The sequence below is a fragment of the Mytilus californianus genome, unplaced genomic scaffold, assembly GCF_021869535.1.
Source record: "Mytilus californianus isolate M0D057914Y unplaced genomic scaffold, xbMytCali1.0.p SCAF_9, whole genome shotgun sequence".
Lineage (NCBI taxonomy): Eukaryota > Metazoa > Mollusca > Bivalvia > Mytilida > Mytilidae > Mytilus > Mytilus californianus.
In genome coordinates, this window is record NW_026262745.1 from 84,841,542 (window position 1) to 84,862,046 (window position 20,505).

Sequence of the window (20,505 nt, forward strand, 5' to 3'; positions counted from 1 at the left end):
CATTTATGACAATTTATGGAAACCACCATTGTTGAGTGCTGGAATGTGGCATTGACTGTGTTGCATAATATTTTGATTATGTAGTCGAAATGATATAGATATATGATCAGATTTCTCCTTATATTATACTAATATTTAGTTGGCTTCTGCAAACTTTGCTCATACTGCGATAAGAATCATCAGATAATCTGGTTGAAATCTGTTTGAATATGTCAAAAATCAGTAAATTATCTGATACAATGATCAGTTTGAATATCTTCTTATGAATGTAAGAAGATGTGATATGATTGCGAAAAAGACAACTTTCCACCAGAGACCAAATGACACAGAAATTAACAACTATAGGACACCACACAGCCTTCAAAAATGAGTAAAATCCATGCCACATAGTCGGCTATAAAAAGCCCCGAAATGACAAATGTAAAACAATTCAAACGAGAAAGGCCATCCAACTACATTTTAAATTGCCGTCGGAAATGAATAATACAATTTTTGTTTATTGTTAAAGGGTGGAGAAATGATCAGAAATAGTACGAAACACATATTATCAGTTTTGTGCGTAAAATATTGAGGTTCAAATTATGACTGGCTAGTGCTATTACTAGATAGCAATATGTATAAAAACCGATAATCTTTACTTATTCACTTAAGGATAAACTTCATAAGTGCACGGTTTATTATGAAGAGACAAGCCTTCTAATATAGTACAGCCTCGGTGGTCTCGTGCTCGTCTCGAGTGCGAGAGGTCTTGGGTTCGAACGATGGCCTGCTAAAACCAAAGACAAATTGGTATTTGCTGCTTCTCTGCTAAGGAGTAAGAATAATGTCTTTCGGTAGGGGAACATGCGGAAACTAGAACGTTAAAATTCCAGCGTGTCTGTTTATTACAAATAAAGATCCATTTTCAAATCACATTATCATGTTCTAGTCCTGAATATGTATTTTATTTGCCACTGGATAATACATACATAGCCTTCCATTCATCTAAAAAAAATCGGGACATTTAGTCCCTGCTCTGTTCTTTTTGTCGAATAATGCTGAAGGAGTCTTTTTTGTGATATAAAAGTAAAGCTGCCCTAACGCAGATCCTTTTTGTTCTGTTTAAAAAGGATTAAACTAGGAGTTAGTTTTAATTAGTAATATACTTAACAAGGAATTGTTTATAATTTAAAAACTAAGTTAACATATTCATAGTACAAGTTAACAATGAAACGTTCATGAAACACTCATGTACAAAGTATATGTAACAATATAAAAATACCTCTTTTATTTAAGTTCATACATTTTGTTTTTGGAAAGAGTTGCATCATTATCAAAATATATTACCATTTGCATGATGTTTATTTTTTTACAGGTTCTAGAGACAAAATCCTTACAAAACATACGAGAACAACACAGATTTTAAAAGTGCTGAAAGAAGATTGCTGTATGGACAATTGCATGCAGTCATTTAAATGTCATGACATAAAATCAATGAGAAGAAAATACTGGTCAAAAAATCCAACTGAGCGTTCACAGTGGTTGTCCGACAAATTGATGGAGCAAGCCGATGTTGACAAAAGTATTAGGTTCCTAACCGAGAGAGGTATATTTGTTTGTCAAACAGCGTTTATCAAAATTTTTAACATCAACAAAAGTGTGTATTACAGAAAAAGGCGTCTTTTTAAACAAAATGTTATTGCGTTTTCCTCCATCACATTTCGCCAGAGAACAACTAAATACTTAACAGCAATGAACTGGTTTGAGGACTACGTCACATTCCACGGAGACAGAATGCCCCATGTTAATATTGTTTATTTGCCGTACCGAACAAGGAAGTATGTAATATTTAAACAGTATAGACACGAGATTAACAGTGCTCTGAAAAGGTCAACCTTCTATAGGATGTGGACAGCATCGTTCCCACATGTTAAAATTAAAGAGGTAAGGTTTTTTTTTATGGATATCGGAAGTTAAAAATGCAACGCATTTACTAAAAAGTTGCCTAAAATCTTATTTTGAATTTGTAAAGTAAGCCAAACATTTTACTCTTGTCACAATAAAACTGTTTGAAATTTTAATTTATATTCATTTTCATGTCATTGATGTTTATATTTAGTTTAAGAGTTGTGTTTTTTTTTTTTAAGAAAATACTGTTTAACAGAAAAAACTTTTACAATTTGGAAACTATAGATTGTTACAATGCACATGTTTCAATGATTCATCGCCACTCAACTTTTAGATATCTATATAAAACAATTGGCAAGAAAAAAACTCTATATTATATATCAGCGACCGCAGTGGATACTAAACTATGAATTGCTAGTAAATAGGACATACAAGTTATTTGTGGTATATTTATGTTCATATAATACAGAAAAACTTGAAAATAACTGATTTTAATAGAAAACAAAAAAGTAACAAATTTTGAAAAAAGGAGCAGGGCTAAAAAAGATCGTGCTGTTCCCAAGTACCTATGCATTTAAGTACTGAGCTGAAAATAGGACAAAATAAATTTAAACATACATAAACGTCCTCGTTTTATATTCTATAATTATCTAAATATTCAGAAATATAATTTTTGTTCTCATTGTCAGATTAATTCGTTTTCAAAGTGTACAAAGTGTTCATCATTAGAAAGACGACTTGAAAAAACTACAAATCCTCAAATACGAGAAAAGTTGCTACAAATGAGACAAGATCATAACACTCGACAAATGTGAGTATCCATTATTAATTAATTTAGATTCCTATACTCGATCAACACACACATGTTATACCAAAAAAATATATGGTACATATATCACACACATGTTAGATCCAAATAGACCAATCTCATATTACCGGCCTTCAGTGACTATGGTGTTTATAATATTTCGTTCGGTTAGCTACTCTGTGGTAGGACATTCTGATACTCGGTCATATAAGAGCAACTAAAAGTATTAAAATGATTTAAAAAAAAATATTTACCCTTCTTTGAAATAGACCAATACGCTGAGTCGGATTTTAACGTGCTAGTTCAAAGGAAACAGTCTGCAGGAAGACATTTCGCCTTACCCGTACACATTATTCTGACTTCTCGCCAACTAGTCTTTGGTCTTACTCCTTAATGCCGTGTGCTTAGCGGAGAGCAACAAATACCAAATCTAAAGTCTTTTGTTTAACCCGGTCGGGGACCGAACCCACATCCCACACTCGAGGCGAACACGCTACCACGAGACCACCTGGGCTGTTAAAAAAAAAGCAAACAAGTCTATTACTGGATTTAAATCCCATATGCATTACACACGTGATTTTGTACTGTTTAGCTGTTATTATAAAAAGTTGCGGAGGGTATAATGTTTTTGACCCGTCCGTCTGTCCGTCCGTCCGTAAGTCCGTCAGTCCTGTTATTGTCATCGTAACTCCTCTGAAACCACACTACAGAATTTCATAAATCTTTGTAGATAATAAGGACATACTATGTAGATGTGCGTATCGACAGGAAATTACGATTAAATTTTTTTTCTAGGAGTTATGCCCCTCTAACTTAGAATTTTGGCCAAAATATACTACTGCAACAGTTTGTCATCGCAACTCCTCTGAAACCACAAAACAGAATTTCATGAAACTTTGTAGATAATAAGGAAATACTAAGTAGATGTGCCTATCGACAGGAAATTACGATGGAATTTTGTTTCTAGGAGTGATGCCCTTTTGAACTTAGAATTTTGGCCTAATTATACTACTGCAACAGTTTGTCATCACAACTTCTCTGAAACCACACAACATAATTTCATGAAACTTTGTAGTTAATGAGGACATAATATGTTAGTGTGCATATCCACAAGAAAAATTTTATCAGTTTACTTTTGTAGAGTTATGAATCTGGTGAGATTTTGTTTGTCCAGTGTCAATGTGGGGGCGTAGGGTATGTGAGCGTGCTCACAAAGGTTCTTTAATTACAGACTAAAATCTAGATACCGATGAAATGAAAATGCATGCACGTGATTTTCTCGCACCAAAAAATCAGTAAACACAATCGATGATGAGTATACTTATATATTCTATATAAGAGTAGGCATCCACAAGTATGATTATTCTACACTCAAATAAAAGTTAAAATTGGATGTCAAACTACTTATCTCAAGTGGTTGGACTCCGTATTTACTAAAACGCATTTGATCCTGAATATTTTTGAACGTAACCAGTACTCGTACTGATGTCAAATCGGATTTGCAATCCGATCATGATGTGTTGTGTCGGGATAAAATTCACATTTTGATTTTACAAATATGTGTATTGAAAAGTGATATATCTTTTTGTATTAAGATATACTATAATGACTTAAAATAAAAACGAAAGACAGATAGGCTGCTTTATTATATATTACAGAATAAGTTATTGTGTTTGGTTAAAATACTTATTCTGTACGCTCATAACATTGTAAACGTGTATTTCAGGGCAGAGAGAAAGTACTACTACAGAAAAAGAGATCTAGCTAAAGCTCATCCGACGCGGTATTTAAGTTTGATAATAGATGGCATGGACCAGTGTAAGTATGCGACATCTTATACAATATCACAAATATATTTCGTTCCATAAAGATAAATATATTGGAGTTGTCATATGGTTGTAGTATTCCTACAAAAAAAAAGTGTTCATGTGTAAAACAATACAGTCAAGATCAGTCAAGTCTGTTGGTTAATTGCTTATAATTAATTTATTTTTCAGCAAAGACAAATTTGCCACATTTTGTAGGGAGAACAGCCAAGGTAAATATAACAGTAAAACAGAAGCGTATTTTAGACAAGGATTTTTTAAATTTGTTTACGCAAAATTATGTCGCGTATAAAAATACGATGGGTATGATTGCCGTACGGCTTTCAATAATGAGCAAAACCCGTATCACATAACAAGCAATACATAGTTCCGAAATGACAAATGTAGAACGATTCAAACGAGAAAACTAACGTCCTGGCCTGATTTATGTACAAACCTAAAATAAAAATGATATACAAAAACAAACGACAACCATTGAATTACAGGCTCCTGACTTGGAATAGACACATAATAAATTTGGAGGGGTTAAACATGATTGTGGGCGCAGAACACTACCGCTAATCAGTGGTGCAGCAGCACAACATAACACGAACATGTACAAAATAATAAACGAAAAACAAATACGATATACAGCAACATGACAACAAATAAATAACAGGCTCCTGACTTGGGACAGGCACATAAATAATGTGGCGGCGTGGAACATCTTTGCGAGCGCCTGAAATTCCCATAACCTGTGACAGTAGTGTTACAAAACTACAACACATCACAAGAACAAAAACAAACTAAAGAAATCAGTCGAAAAGGGCCTCTTTTATCAGATAACTACAAAGCACAATCAATACACATGCAACATCCAAAGGATTTAGTGTAAAAACGTAGTTAGATAAAAAGAATCATTTGCTGCAGGAGTTATTATAAATTCATAAACATATAGGCCTTTGTGTTTGTTCTAGGATAGACATTCGAAAATGTGGCCAGAAACAGAATTTTTTAAATTTTTTTCTTTTATAATCAAACAGTAATGCTTTTATCGCCAAATTCTCACAAGTCTTTGTATAAAATAAGATTTGGAAAAAAAAAAGAGAGCTGCTAAATCAAATATTCTACTACAATTTAGGTCCAGTTTGAGAAATTAAAACAATAAAAACAACATGAGGAACATGACCAGCATGAAGTTTAAGTGCATAATCATTTTAATTAAATGATTGTTATCAACGAGCAGCATTGCAAACTATTAAAAAGTATATGCAATTATTGCCATTGAACTAACATAATAGTAAATTGATCTTTATTGTAGTCTGTAAATCCAGGCAATCAGCTGACAACGCATATTACCGGCATTTTAGCACATGGTCAACAAGCATTTTTCAGCTTTCTTGATTGGTGTCAATATCCACATGACTCGAACCTTACAATGAACTTACTTCTAGGAATTATCTATAAAATAGCAGCAATGAGTGTGAGTGAACAAATAATGAGCAATTTAAACAGATTTTAAATATATTTATAAAAAAAAAACCAATAAAGACTAAGAATCAGAGACAAACTTTGCAGGGGGACATGTCCGTTTAGTATTCTTATATGAATATTTTGCAATAGTTGAATATAAAATCAATGGAAATTTTATATATATTTACATGTATGTGATTAAGTTTACTTCTTCAGGTGTCTGGGACATTCTTAATACAATGTATCTTAATTTTTAAAAAAACAAAATGAATTTCAACCAATCTTTGTCTTGTCATAATATCGAAGGTTAATTCGATTATGTTACAAGTATAGCATATACCATACCACCTCTAGAATGAGGGAAAACATTACAACTACGCTGACATTCTTTAAAAGCGAAAAAACAACCAAAAGCAACACGGTAAGGGAGGAATAACAAATATTAGTGCGTATGTGCATCGAACATACGGTGCTTGCTAAGGCAGTATATACAAACTACTTGCAATTAATTTAGGCAGCAACCAGCAACAGCTTTTTAGTGGACACCAAACTTCTGTTTTGACACATCAAGTTTGTGACATACTATGAATACATTGTTAAATCAGATGTTTTCAAAGTCACCACGTTTTTGCAAAGTAACAAAAATTAATTGAACTAATTTTAATACCAAAAAAATAATAAGATGCCATTGGTCGGAATTGACAAAGGATAATGTCTGATACATGCGATTAACTATGCCTCCATGTATTACTGCTTTTTATGTATATTTTATTAGCAATGGAATATGGTAAGTTATTCTTTGTATGGTTACAGTAATTTGACAATAACTACATAAATGATTTATAAACGCTTCTTGTTTTAGTGTTGTTTTTTTTATTAATGAATGAGCCGGATAAAGAAATTAAGATTTGAATTATCATTTTTGCAGGGTGGAAAGTTACCTCCAATATTGTACATTCAAGCGGACAACTGCTGGCGGGAAAACAAAAATAAATATGTTTTATCGTTTTGCGAGTTACTGGTGCACATGAAAGTATTTCAAGAGGTAAACACTTGATATCTGATAACCCACTATAATCATACTGTTGTTAGATAATAGAACTCCTATATAAAAAAGTATCCGGGGAATACAATGAACACATGTAATTTCTCCTACTGAATTGAGCGATGATTCCTCCTTCTATTTTTGTAACGGTCGCATTTGCGGGATGTATCAGATTTTAATTTGATCGCCGATCAGTTTTTTTTTTTATCATATATCAAACATATCATGTTCATCGTCTAGATAAAAAAAAAATGTGCTGCTAGGATGTTAACCAATAACAATAAAATCAGCATATTAAAAAGGGGATAGGCCCACGCAAATGAGCAATCAAATGACACGAAAAACAAAATCTTATGTATGAACATGAATTACTGTATCTCAATGAATAAGATATAATAAAGTGAGAAAAGATACCAATGGAGAATCAATATAAGTCAAGTAGAATAAATCATCTCCATATCCAAAAGTAAAAAAACTACGAAAGCACAATCAACAACAACAAACCATTACATAGAAAACTAAAGTTTGAATAACACCAATACCACCGAAAAACGGGGTGAACAAAAGGTTTTTTAGAGGGATAAACAGCACCTCGTGCAACACCCGTCGTATTTCTAGACCAAAGGAATTCATGATATGAAGCACCGTCCCTGGAATAACGTATCAAGTGTAATATATATACTCCATATGTATGCACTGTCGGAATATTAATTCACGGAAATTTCAAACAATTAGCGAAAGAATGCACATACAAGATTCGTTATACCGACGTTTTTTTTATAAAATGCAACTCCATATCAAATTTGATAAGAAGTTTGATGAACATGAAATTATTTACAGGTTCACCTTTCTTTTCTGTATGTTGGACATACACATGAGGATATTGACGCCGGTTTCAGCAAAATCGCAGATTCCCTCCGTCGAAATGACGCAGAAACAATCCCTGAGCTTTTGGATCTCTTACCAAATCCAAGCAATTTAATTTGGCAATACGATATCAGGAACTGGCTAGAACCATTCATTGCTGATGTACGGAAACATACCAAGCCATTACATTATAAATTTACAATGGATGAAGTATCAAATAAGATAAAATTGTGTTACAAATCAAATCAAGCTGGACCTTGGAAGATTTCTTCAAGTGGCATGTTCATGTTCAACAATAAAGGTGAAGTAGAATTGCCTAAGGGTGTACCAAAAGTATCAGCGCCAGTTTTTGACAAAATATCTGTTGAAAAAATTGAAAGTGGAATTAATGACTGGAAATGCCTCTTCACGGATCAAATAGAAAATCACCAATTTAATTGGTGGAAGAGCCGGGTTAACTACATGAAGAAATTAAGAGATGATAATCAATTTATGAAAAGGGAAATCATACAAAAGGCAGTTTGGTACTTTGATAAATTACCGAAAATTAGAGAGACATCTGACTGTTTGGATGATAACAACCCACCAAAGGAAATAGAGGACATGATAAATCAGGAGCTTATAGAACACGAGGTAAGCACTAAATAATCATCAACGATTCTGACCTCGTTATGAATACCCATCCACAACGCACCCTTTCTCCCCTGTGTAGTTGAAGCCTAGCTATCAGTTGACAAATATATTATATTCCGATTCCCTTTATTATGATTTATCCTATTATTTCCTTTTTAGTTTTGTTATGTTTGTCTGAACGATAATATTTACAAAAACTCAGAAATTATTGCGAGGTTTTCATTAAAGCGAATAGTGTGACTTTATTTGTTTACATCATTTTCCTTTTATCCTTTTATGTATACATGTGTAGGTCATTGACAATACTATCTCTGTATGTTTACATTATAAATCAGGGAATTGTATAACTTCCTCTTTTAAGCGTGTAAATACTTTTTTAGCATACATGTTCTGATATATGACATGACGACAAGGGAAATAAAAGGGATGCATAAATATGCTATGGCCTTTTTTGCCTGGGGAATTGGAAACCCTATTTTCTTCATAATTTCTAAATTTAGCAATACAAAATTGGGAAATATACACTTCAAGTCATAAATTAATGGAGAACAGCCTTCTCCTATGCAAATGATACCTTTGGCATCGAACTATTTACACCTATATATGCTAGTATTTTTTTCTATCTTAGATACAGATTACCCAGAAAAGAAAAAGAAAACAAAGTGAACAAGTCAAAACCAAACCTGACATGAAAAAGCAGAAGAAAGTTATAAAAGGTGACTAACAAGAAACACTATTGTACAGTTGTTGTAATGTCATCGAGAGGAGCAATGACGATTTTTTTCAATGCTGTTATCGGTGGTAACAATTTCTATTATTTGTTTATTACAAAAAAGCGAGACATACTTCAGTTTAGTTGAATATTTGAAAATTCAAAATATTCATAGGGGGATTTGTCATAAAGATAAATTGCTGATCGAATTTCATTAGTTCCTCTGATTTCAAAGTATTTTTTATAAGTATGTCAAACGTGGTCTTGCTAATATTACTGAGAAAAACATATTTTTCTTCATTTCAAATTAAATATTATTCATTTGAGCAAGACATCTGGACGTAAATTTATTAGCGAACTCATAATGAAATCGGTAATTGACTACTTTATAATATTTATTTGTTTTTCTTTGATCATCAACCGACAATAATTAAGAATGAACTCAATCGTTTTTTATTTATTTACAGGAAATAAAAAGAACATGACAGCTAGACGCACCATATATTGCTCATATGTATATGGCTATATATGTCAAAAGAAACAGATATTTTATTCTATAATACAGGAACTAATAGAACTTATTTCCTTTTTTAATTTGATTTGTTATATACATGCGTTATTATATTTGTTGTGGCTATTTTACCTAGCAGTTGAACAACATATGGTTTCAACAGCAACAGTACAATTATGTTTTATTCAAAATAATACACATGCTTTAATATGTTAATTTCAAGAATGTAAATTTTCTGCTTGTGCTGTACTGACATTAAACAGTTTGTAATTATGTTTTCTCTTGTGAACAACATTAATTTCTATCTCTTTTACCTTCCTTTAATATGATGGATACACAAATACATCGTAACAAGAGAACCGCCTCGGTGGTATCGTGGTAGCGTGTTCTCCTCGAGTGCGGGAGGTCGTAGGTTCGACCCCGGCTGGATGGAACCTGAGACCTTAAAATTTCTATTTGCTGCTTCTCCGCTAAGCACGCGGTATGAAGGAGTAAGAGCAAGACGGCTCGAAGTGAGAATAATCTGTCCGTGTAAGGTATGTCTTTCGGCGGACGGTAACCTATGAACACCACGACGGGTGCCACATGTGGAGCAGGATTTGCTTTCTTTCCGGAGTAGCTGAGATCATCCCCAGTTTTTTTGTGTGGTTCGTGTTGCTTAGTCTTAAGTTTTCTATGTTATTTTTGTGTACTACTGTTTGTCTTTTTTTTTTAGTCATGGCGTAGTCAGTTTACTTTCAAGTTATGAGTTTGAATGTCCCTCTGTTATCTTTCGCTCCTCTCTTATGAACTTGCTAGTTAAAAATCCGTCTCAGCGTGTGGTTCTAGTACAAAGTAGAGTTACTATTCATATTACATTAACATGTTCTCGTCCTGAATATGCATATTAATTTGCCGCTGGACGTTGTGCAATCATCATCATCATCATCATCATCATCATCATCATCATCATCATCATCATCATCATCATCACCAAAACTCATCTTTTATTTCGTATTTGAATGTTTCAAAGTCATTCAAAGTTTTGTATATGTACATGGGGTAGTGTTAATTGTGCAATCGTGTACTCAAGAGTATTAAGCGGACAAAATATAGATTTACACTGTTTGATTTTCTGGAAAAAGGACTATTGAAAAATATCAAAATAAATATGATATCACGATAAACAATATGAACACGTGCAAATCTAAAGCCCGCTATCTTACTTTGCAAAATGATTTTAAGCAGTATAATTGTTTTGTCTGGTTTGCTTCACCGGAGCAATGTTCTAAATTTTTATTTTCAGGATTGGCGTTTTTAGTGGGAAAACAAATCTTTGAAAAATGCTGAAGAAATGGACAAATTACACATAATGGGGAAATTTCCCCATTCCGTGTATTTTGTTTATTTCTTCAACATAGAAAATGACAATTTACACGGCATTTTTTAAAGATTATTTTCATGTGGGGAAATTTCCCCAATATTGTCTAGTGCTCATGTATGTGTTGTCTTCCTGTATAGATGCTTTCCCACTACTTGTAATTTAATGGGGAAATTTCCCCATTTCGTATTCTTTATCACCATATTGAAAGTCAAATATTATTTGGGGATATTTCCCCACTTTATTCGTTATATTAATTACAGTTACTTACAAACATTTCTAAAACTTGAATTTGAAGAAAAGTGGGGATATTTCCCCAGTCTGAAGTTCTTTTTATTCTAGGGATATTTCCCCATTCTCATTTTTGTTGATATTCATTATGATCATAGATGAAGAATAATTCCAATGGTTACATTTTAATGTATTTTATAGCAAGGAGTTTCATCATTCTTTGTTGCTGCATGAATATAAAGATAACATCAGGTGTAATTCTGGATATATTTTCACAAATGTTTAGCGACTGAATCGGCAGCCCTTCATAAAATAAAGTTGTTTTTTTACAATATTCGTTTACAATCCTTTTGTTTACCGAATTTGCAACCACACAAAAAAGAGAATAAAATAGAAATTCTCTTTTTCAAATAGAATGCGTTAAATGTATATATAAAAATAAGAAGATGTGGTATGATTGTTAATGAGACAACTCTCCACCATCAACCAAATGACGTAGAAGTTAACAACTATAGGCATGTAAACCTACTTAATGTTTTTTCCTTGATAATTGTACATCGTTTACATTAGTTTTTTTTCCAATATAACCATGCTGAATTTTCATATATTTTTATTTTTTCATTTCAGACCCGGGATCGTTTTCTAGTGCCATGTCTAAAGATTTTTCATCCCCAGCTGCTTTGTCAACTGAGATTGGTAACAGATCTTCAAAAGACCATGACAGCTCTATACCTCAAAATAAGAGAGATATTTCAGACTTATTGTTGCGTTTGTTATTGAAACAGAATCCCCGTAACCATGTACAAAGGGAGCGAACTGTGCCGTCCGACGACAAGATTTTATCGTCGTTCAATTCCACGAAATCAAAACACGAACGAAGCCATGACAGAGTAATTGAAAAGATAAAAGAAAACAAACTAAGCTAGTTGTTAAAATTAAACTTTATTATTGTTGAGTATTTATTTAATTTGAATGAAAATTTTTTTTTGTCCTGCCTTTTTATTTTTCCCTCTATTCGGTCCTGCCTTTTTATTTTTCACTCTATTCGGTCCAGCCTTTTTTTTTTTAGTTTATCCTGACTTTTTTATTTAACTGAATTGTCATCCTGCCTTTTTTTTTTTGCAAAAATCTCATCCTGCCTTTTTTTTTACTCAAAACACCTGTCCTGCCTATTTTTTTCAAATTTCATCCTAGTCCCCCCCCCAGCATAACAATCAAATGGTAGCTCCCTAAACGACTAATCAGCAAAGCAAACGACATGAAAATAACACTTTATAAATTGCGAGCTTTTCTGAGGGTAGGAATGCTCTTTACCGTCAGGCGTCAAATGGTCATTTTCGGCTACCATTAGCGTCAAATTGATTGAAATCTTGTCGTGATTCGTCAAAATATCCTTATCGTGATTCGTCAGAGGTCTCAAATATTTATCCGTTACCGTTATTTTTGGAAAGAATTTAACATGATTCGTCAAAATCAGTGGATTTTTATATCGTCATCGAGAAAATTTACGTTTTTATCTTCATGTACCAAAAATTACCGTTAAGCAAGATTTTTTTACTGTTATTCGTCATGAAGGTACCCCCATTACGACCCTCTTTTCTGGATTTACCGTCAACAGGAACACCCAAACACAAACCAGGAATGTATAAATACTTAGAATGTGACCTATCGAATTAGACTATTTACCGGATTTGTAATAACATAAGCAACACGACGGGTGCCAAATGTGGAGCAGGATCCCTTCCAGAGCACCCGAGATCACCCCTAGTTTTTGGTGGGGTTCGTGTTGCTTTTTCTTTAGTTTTCTATGTTGTGTCATCTGTACTATTATTTGTCTGTTTGTCTTTTTATTTTTGGCCATGGCGTTGTCAGTTTGTTTTCGATCTGTGAGTTTGACTGTCCTTCTGGTATCTTTCGTCCCTCTTTTAGAAACGTTAGGAGCTTTATGACCAAAAGGCATAGGGACAAAAAAGAATAGCAAAGTTCGTCTAAGGTCAACTTTGTCTGAGGGAGTTGGAACCTTAGTATTCAATTTCGTTTTGCTTTTAAATAACGATATCGTATCAGTGCAAATATTTGGTGATATTGAAAAGTTGGTTTCTAAATATTTAATAAAATAGACTTTAAGAGAGAAACTACTCGATTCAAATTTTATATACTGAGTGAATTGTATATATGTGAGTGGTATATTCAGATACACCTGTAGTTAAAAAAAAGATGTTGGACAGGTTTCAATGACAGTGAAGAAACGTAAGACGTCTAGTGATTAACACTATTCATATTTAATGCAAATTGTTTAACAGCAATTTTTCTTATTTTCTACTGACACTTTGAATACAAAAACTTGTAAGAGTGAGACATGAAACCTTCTCGGACTCGCCAAGCCTCGTTAATGGCAAGCATTTTGTGTTTGCCCCTATTGACAAGAGAGTCAACAATGCTGTCGCTGTTTGACGAAAGTAGTCCAGATAATGAAGGAGGTATTAAAAAAGATTATTTATTCTAATTCTTTTATTCATAATACTTTCCTCAAACAAATTATCGTTTATGAATAATTTTTAACAGACAAAACTTAAAGCTTATACTTAACATTTCTGTGTTCTCACTGTGAATTAGTTTCCTGTTTTACAACCTTTTTAGTGAAGATTTTATTCAGGTGCTATGTTCACAAAGTCACATTTTTACGTAATTTTATGTCAAAATTTCTATATTTGTTCTGAATGTTGAAAAATGAAAAATACACGTTAAGTAATTCCATTCGTCCGAAGCGCTTTTCTGTATTTACCTTCATCAGCTATCGATAGCACATTATGACACGAGAATTTAAATGTGAATAGACGTAAGCACCGATTAAGAAGTATACTTTCAGTATATATGCAGGTACAGGTCTTCATTGTTTCGATACATGCTATTTATGTTATGTGTGTCTGTCCGTCCGTCCCCTGTGTATGACAACTGAAATGCATTTCTTTTTGACAAAAAACGTAAATTAAAAAAATCGCACCTGCTCTATCCAGAAAGATTTTTTACAGTGTAGTAAACTACTTTTGGAATGAATTATGTCAAGAGTATAGTTAAGTCTATCGACTCTAACTCAAAATATTATAAAAAAATACTTCTATGTTATAGGGGGTCTATATTTCATTTTGACAGCTTCAAACATACTTATTTTTGGCCTTTTCAAACTGGACCAAATCACTACTTTACCTAAAAAATCATGCCCTAATTTTTTTTTTACATTGAATTTCATCTCCTAACTTACTATTTTATGCATAAAATATAGAGAAAATAAATTTGGAGGTGTATGAAAATGTTTTGCAAGTTAAACACTGTCCGTGGACTCTATTTGTATCAAAGGACGATAACTGTGTCCCCGGACCAATTGATAGCCATTCCAAAAATAAAGTTGATTGCAGATCTGTATAGTCTTTGGTCAAATAATGCACTTTTTGTGAAGACTTGGAGAAATTGACAACAGTGATGTTACGACGTATAAATACAAAACTCATTCACACTTATACAATTCATAAAAGGCGTAACATTCTTGAAACGGTTATTAATTGGTCTAGTTGCAAAACATAAGTTCAAGGACGAAGTCAATACTAGTATTTTAAAGTCAGCATAGGAGAAGAACAATCAATGAAAACATAAAAAAATATTAATATCAACGCAAAAACGATAGTTCATTATTCACGTATACTTATACCAATTTTATTTCATTAATTTATGAAAAGCTGTCAAACCATTTTTTAATACCTGGTGTCAATCAAACGAGGAAATCAAAACAAATCCATATCATTTTGGACATTCTTTTATGGTTTTCTTCTTATCATCATTTTAGTTTTCCGTATGTAATTTGAATATGTTCTCCAATTGATTAAATTGTTGTCTTCCCTATTCAGGTTGGCATAGTAACAGCTGTTATATATATCGTGCAGCACAGTTCTGACCTCCGTCAAGGTCATGATCAGCATCCTTCGTACTAAACATAAGGCCGTTGTCATAGTGCATTGAATCACCTGCATGATAAGGCCGTTGTCATAGTGCATTGAATCACCTGCATGATAAGGCCGTTGTCATAGTGCATTGAATCACCTGCATGATAAGGCCGTTTTCATAGTGCATTGAATCACCTGCATGATAAGGCCGTTGTCATAGTGCATTGAATCACCTGCATTATAAGGCCGTTGTCATAGTGCATTGAATCACCTTCATGTTAAGGCCATTGTCATAGTGCATTGAATCACCTGCATGATAAGGCCGTTGTCATAGTGCATTGAATCACCTGCATGATAAGGCCGTTGTCATAGTGCATTGAATCACCTACATGATAAGGCCGTTGTCATAGTGCATTGAATCACCTGCATATATGAAACTATATTAAGTATAGTGATAGAAATAAAATCTTTTCTTCAATTGCAAAAGATTTTAAGTAAGTCTATATTGTGTCATGGGACCCCCTCCCCCCCAAAAAAAATAAATAAATAAAATTAAATAAAACAAAACAAAACAAAACAAACAAACCCAACAAAAAAAAAACACACACACACACGACACAAAATAAAAAGCACAAAAACAGTCAATAAAACAATAAAACAGAATATTTAGCAATGCTAGCAGGTGATTTCTCGTAAGATTATCTGAAAGTAAAACGACGGTTGCCACATAACGAACAGGAACTGTCTACTCTTGAGCACTAAAGTTCCTGGTATTTGTAGGGGTTCGTGTTGCTCAGTCTGTAGTTTTCTATATAATGTTTTGTGGACTTGTTTGTATTTTCGTTGTTTTTTTTTGTTTTTTTTTTGTCATGGCGTTATAGTTATAAGTAAACATTACAAATATATAACACATACATAAGGCTTCGGATGGGGTTAACAGACTAGGGAATAATAGGGGAAAGAAAATAAGGAATAGAGAAAAATGGACAAAAACATATTACGGAACAATACGGTGCTAAGGATAGAGAATAATGGGCTACACAAAACACCTTACAAATATAGATTCATTTCGTCTTCAAGCCATTGTTCCACTACTAAATTGTCTATTCTTCTTACCAGTACACTTGGTACAATCAAAAACCTGATAATAAATTGTTCAAATAAGGCCTTCGAAAATAGTGGAATTAATTACTTTTGGAGTGTCAAGAACTCGTTGGAAGTACTTGATAAATTGCATGCATATATTGGTGATTTTGAATCTATTCAAAGTTTTGATTTTTCTACCCTATATACCACATTGCCTCACATTCTCATTAAGAAAAAATTCACACACCTAATTAAATGGGCATTTAAAAAGTCAGAATGTGAATATATATGTTCAAACTCTTTTAGGTCATTTTTTAGTAGCAATAAACAAAAAAACTATGTCAATTGGACATGCTTTGATACTATATATGCCCTTGAATTTTTACTAGATAACATTTTTGTTCGCTTTGGAGATTCCGTATATCGTCAGGTTATCGGAATTCCAATGGGGACTAACTGCGCACCACTTATTGCGGACCTTTTTTTGTATTGCTATGAGTTACAATTTATGACAAAAATCAGTAAAGACCCATCGAAACAACATCTGATACACAAATTTAATAATACTTTTAGATATTTGGATGATATTTTGGCTCTCAATAATGACGACTTCAGTATGTATACTAAAGAAATTTATCCTGTTGAACTTACTTTAAATAAAGCTAATACTAACAATGACCACTGCCCTTTCCTCGATCTTGATATCTATATCATTAACGGAAAGCTTAATACTAAAATATATGATAAAAGAGATGATTTTTCATTTCCTATCGTTAATTATCCATTTTTAGATGGTGACGTTCCCTTGTCACCATCTTACGGTGTTTATATATCTCAACTTGTACGATTCGCTCGTGTATGTAACAATGTTTTAGATTTTAACGAGAGAAATTTATGTATTACTGAAAAATTATTACACTAGGGTTTTCGATATCACAAACTAGTCAAAACATTTACTAAATTTTATCATCGGTATAAGGACATCATTCGTAAATATAGCTCAACATGCAGACTTCTTATACGTTCAGGTATTTCACATCCAATTTTTTATGGAAATATTCTTTATAAAGCACAAAAATGTCAGTATTCACCTCTGAAACTAACAAAACCTTTAAATAGACTTATTAAGAAGGGATATAGTTACGATACTGTTGTCAGGTCATTAAAGATTGCATATTTTGGCGTTAATATTGATTCACTTATAGGGTCTTTGCATCGGCACTAAACACATTTATTTAAAAACCAGTTGTTGGCATGACACGGGTTATGTTCTTCTCATATATGTTATGATGGTATGATACTAAACCCCTAACGGGAAGGATTGTGCCTGATATTCATATGATGAAGACATAATCTTTCAATCAGTTTAATTGAAGTCTGGAGCTGGCATGTCAGTTAACTGCTAGTAGTCTGTTGTTATTTATGTATTATTGTCATTTTGTTTATTTTCTTTGGTTACATCTTCTGACATCAGACTCGGACTTCTCTTGAACTGAATTTTAATATGCGTATTGTTATGCGTTTACTTTTCTACATTGGCTAGAGGTATAGGGGGAGGGTTGAGATCTCATAAACATGTTTAACCCCGCCGCATTTTTGCGCCTGTCCCAAGTCAGGAGCCTCTAGCCTTTGTTAGTCTTGTATTATTTTTAATTTTAGTTTCTTGTGTACAATTTGGGGTTTAGTATGGCGTTCATTATCACTGAACTAGTATATATATTTGTTAAGGGGCCAGCTGAAGGACGCCTCCGGGTGCGGGAATTTCTCGCTGCATTGAAGACCTGTTGGTGGCCTTCTGCTGTTGTCTGTTCTGTGGTTGGGTTGTTGTCTCTTTGACACATTCCCCATTTCCATTCTCAATTTTAAATAGGATAACGAAAATGGTCTAAAAATTGAAAAATACAAAAATGAAGACCACGTACCCCATCCAGACCCTCAGCATACATTCAATGCATACTCAATTATAGTTCACCATTAGATTAATCAAATACTTACCTGCATTACCTCTATAACCTGCTATGGTTAAACTATATTTACTGTTTTCGTCACCAAGTCTGAATGTTGAATAATTAGCATATCTGTAATCGCTGGGGAAGACTTCCAAATATATACTGATCTCATGCTGGGTCTCCATTGACATCAAATGAATATTCTCATTACCTGCCGGTGTTAAGATAATAAAAAAAAAACCAAGTTGCTTTCTTTAAAAAAATGAAAAGCAATACGTGAACCTAAGACCGCTGACTGCCGGGTCACCAAAAGATTGTTGCTGAATTTGTGTTTGCTTTTGAATTGAAATAATTGACTGTGATTAGAAGAAGTCAGTTGAAAGTGTATATTTACATCTACTATTTGAATATACATTTTAAACCTAGACTATTTTATTAAGTACTCGGGAATGTACATAATTTTCCCGATGATAACCCTTTTGCAAATCCCAATTTCTACAAACCGGATGACTTATGCAAATTGCACAAACCAATCGCAATATAAAGTTATGCACTCAGTTTGCTTTATAATCTGGAATTCTGCATGCATTTATTTTATCTATCATATCTTTATATTTTGCTTCCTGCATGGACCTTCATGTTCTCAACTCGTTATTGAAACTGTCTGTACTCATGGTAGATGTTAATTGTATAGATAAATCTAAAGTCCAATTTCCATGTGCAATGAAACCTGTGTCATGCAACTGATTAGGACATCTTATAAAGAGACTTTTTTTGGTCTAATAAAACATATCAAATTTTACGGATTTCCTGATTTTACTTAAATCAATTCAAATATTTTACAGGGAAACTTGGTTTTGCTGAAGGATATCTTAACTCAGAAATTTTATGAATACCTGTACATACCCTCAAAATAACCAATTTATATAAAAAGGTATGTAGATATAAAAATATACCAGAATTAAAATGATGTTTGCCAGACGCCATTCTACAAAAAAGCATCAGTGACACTCGAATGAAAAAAGTTAAAAGGCCAAATAAATGACAAAGTTAAGGAATCTATTCCTTGGGTAGACAATCCTTATTAACTTTTCGAAAAGGTCAAAGTTTATTATAGGACAGTGACTCACAAAAGAAACAAAAGAGAAACAGCTAGAGGTCAGAATACCGTAAGTAATGATGATCGTGCATGAAAGTCACATGTCAATCTCTTACAGCCGTGTCCTAAATTTAGATAAGAAAAACGAAAATGCGCATTCACGAGTGAAATTAGTATTATTGGAATTTTTGAGAACGCAAACCGATAGTTTGCGTTTGAAATATCTATAATGTGAATGAATCAAGACGTGTAGGATAGTTGGGCAACACAATGAATACAATTTTCAAAACCGTACCATAGTACAAATATGTAGATGTTATACGGTTAAACTATTAAACCAGGAAACAAAAATAGAATTGTTATCTTAACAATGAACAATACCACGTTATAATTGACCTAGATACACACAGTGTACAGGGGTCGTTTTAAAACAAATATAATTGCGTTGTCATAATACTTGTTTAGAAACTTTCACATCTAAGCGCTTATAAACATTCACATTATTAAAAACACATATGTTTTGTGAAAAGGCAAAAAGGTTCTTATATTTAAACGATTTATTGACTGCAACCTAGCCTTATTGTTTACTTTCCAATTTACTTTGATGGTGTAATGTCACGTGGTAGCCTAGCCATAGAGGGACCGTATCAAAGACGTAGATAACTACCTGTATAGATGATCGAAAACTTTCGAGACGTTCCGAGAATTTTATTCCGACTTCCGGCCGAGAGATATCGAGTGGCCCATAGACACATCCAAAACTCGCCAATATATAAGCGTGAATCCCCCTTTACGCAATAAACTTTGTAGCCTATGTTTATGAAATGTATTTTTCTCGTGTGGTCGTTATCATCCTACATGTTTTATGAGATGTATTGTACTCGTGTGGTCTATATCAATCTACAAGTTTTATGACATGTATTGTACTCGTGTGGTCGTTATCCTTCTACATGTTTTATGAGATGTATTGTACTCGTGTGGTCGTTATCATTCTAAATATTTTATGAGATGGATTGTACTCGTGTGGTCGTTATCATTCTACATGTTTTATGAGATGTATTGTTCCCGTGTGGTCGTTATCCTTCTACCTGTTTTATGAGA

At 33.2% G+C, this 20,505-nt stretch overlaps 2 protein-coding genes and 1 long non-coding RNA gene across 3 annotated transcripts in view; all 3 read left to right on the top strand.

Moving 5' to 3' along the window:
* Positions 1 to 12,321, top strand: part of LOC127714339 (uncharacterized) — a 50,121-nt gene extending 37,800 nt beyond the window's left edge. Inside the window, exon 2 of the mRNA XM_052220398.1 lies at positions 11,960 to 12,321. Coding sequence (XP_052076358.1) covers positions 11,960 to 12,258 — 299 coding nt within the window. The 3' untranslated portion in view covers positions 12,259 to 12,321. The remainder of the gene's footprint in view (positions 1 to 11,959) is intronic.
* On the top strand, positions 1,750 to 4,518 carry LOC127714342 (uncharacterized). The gene is made up of 3 exons (XR_007987693.1): positions 1,750 to 1,923; positions 2,577 to 2,698; positions 4,422 to 4,518. It is a non-coding gene; the product is annotated as an uncharacterized LOC127714342 (long non-coding RNA).
* On the top strand, positions 5,826 to 10,016 carry LOC127714341 (uncharacterized). The gene is made up of 5 exons (XM_052220400.1): positions 5,826 to 5,983; positions 6,902 to 7,018; positions 7,859 to 8,518; positions 9,147 to 9,234; positions 9,698 to 10,016. The coding sequence occupies exons 1-5, from the start codon at positions 5,939 to 5,941 to the stop codon at positions 9,955 to 9,957; spliced, it is 1,170 nt and encodes a 389-aa protein (XP_052076360.1). The 5' UTR covers positions 5,826 to 5,938; the 3' UTR covers positions 9,958 to 10,016.
* Positions 12,322 to 20,505: the final 8,184 nt, after the last annotated feature.

Bases quoted from the DNA above. Each gene is read 5' to 3' on its own strand.
- LOC127714341 (XM_052220400.1), top strand. From the start codon at position 5,939: ATGAACTTACTTCTAGGAATTATCTATAAAATAGCAGCAATGAGT. The intron at 8,519-9,146 runs GTAAGCACTAAA...TTTCTATCTTAG, and splicing joins AGGAGCTTATAGAACACGAG to ATACAGATTACCCAGAAAAG. The intron at 9,235-9,697 runs GTGACTAACAAG...ATTTATTTACAG, and splicing joins GCAGAAGAAAGTTATAAAAG to GAAATAAAAAGAACATGACA.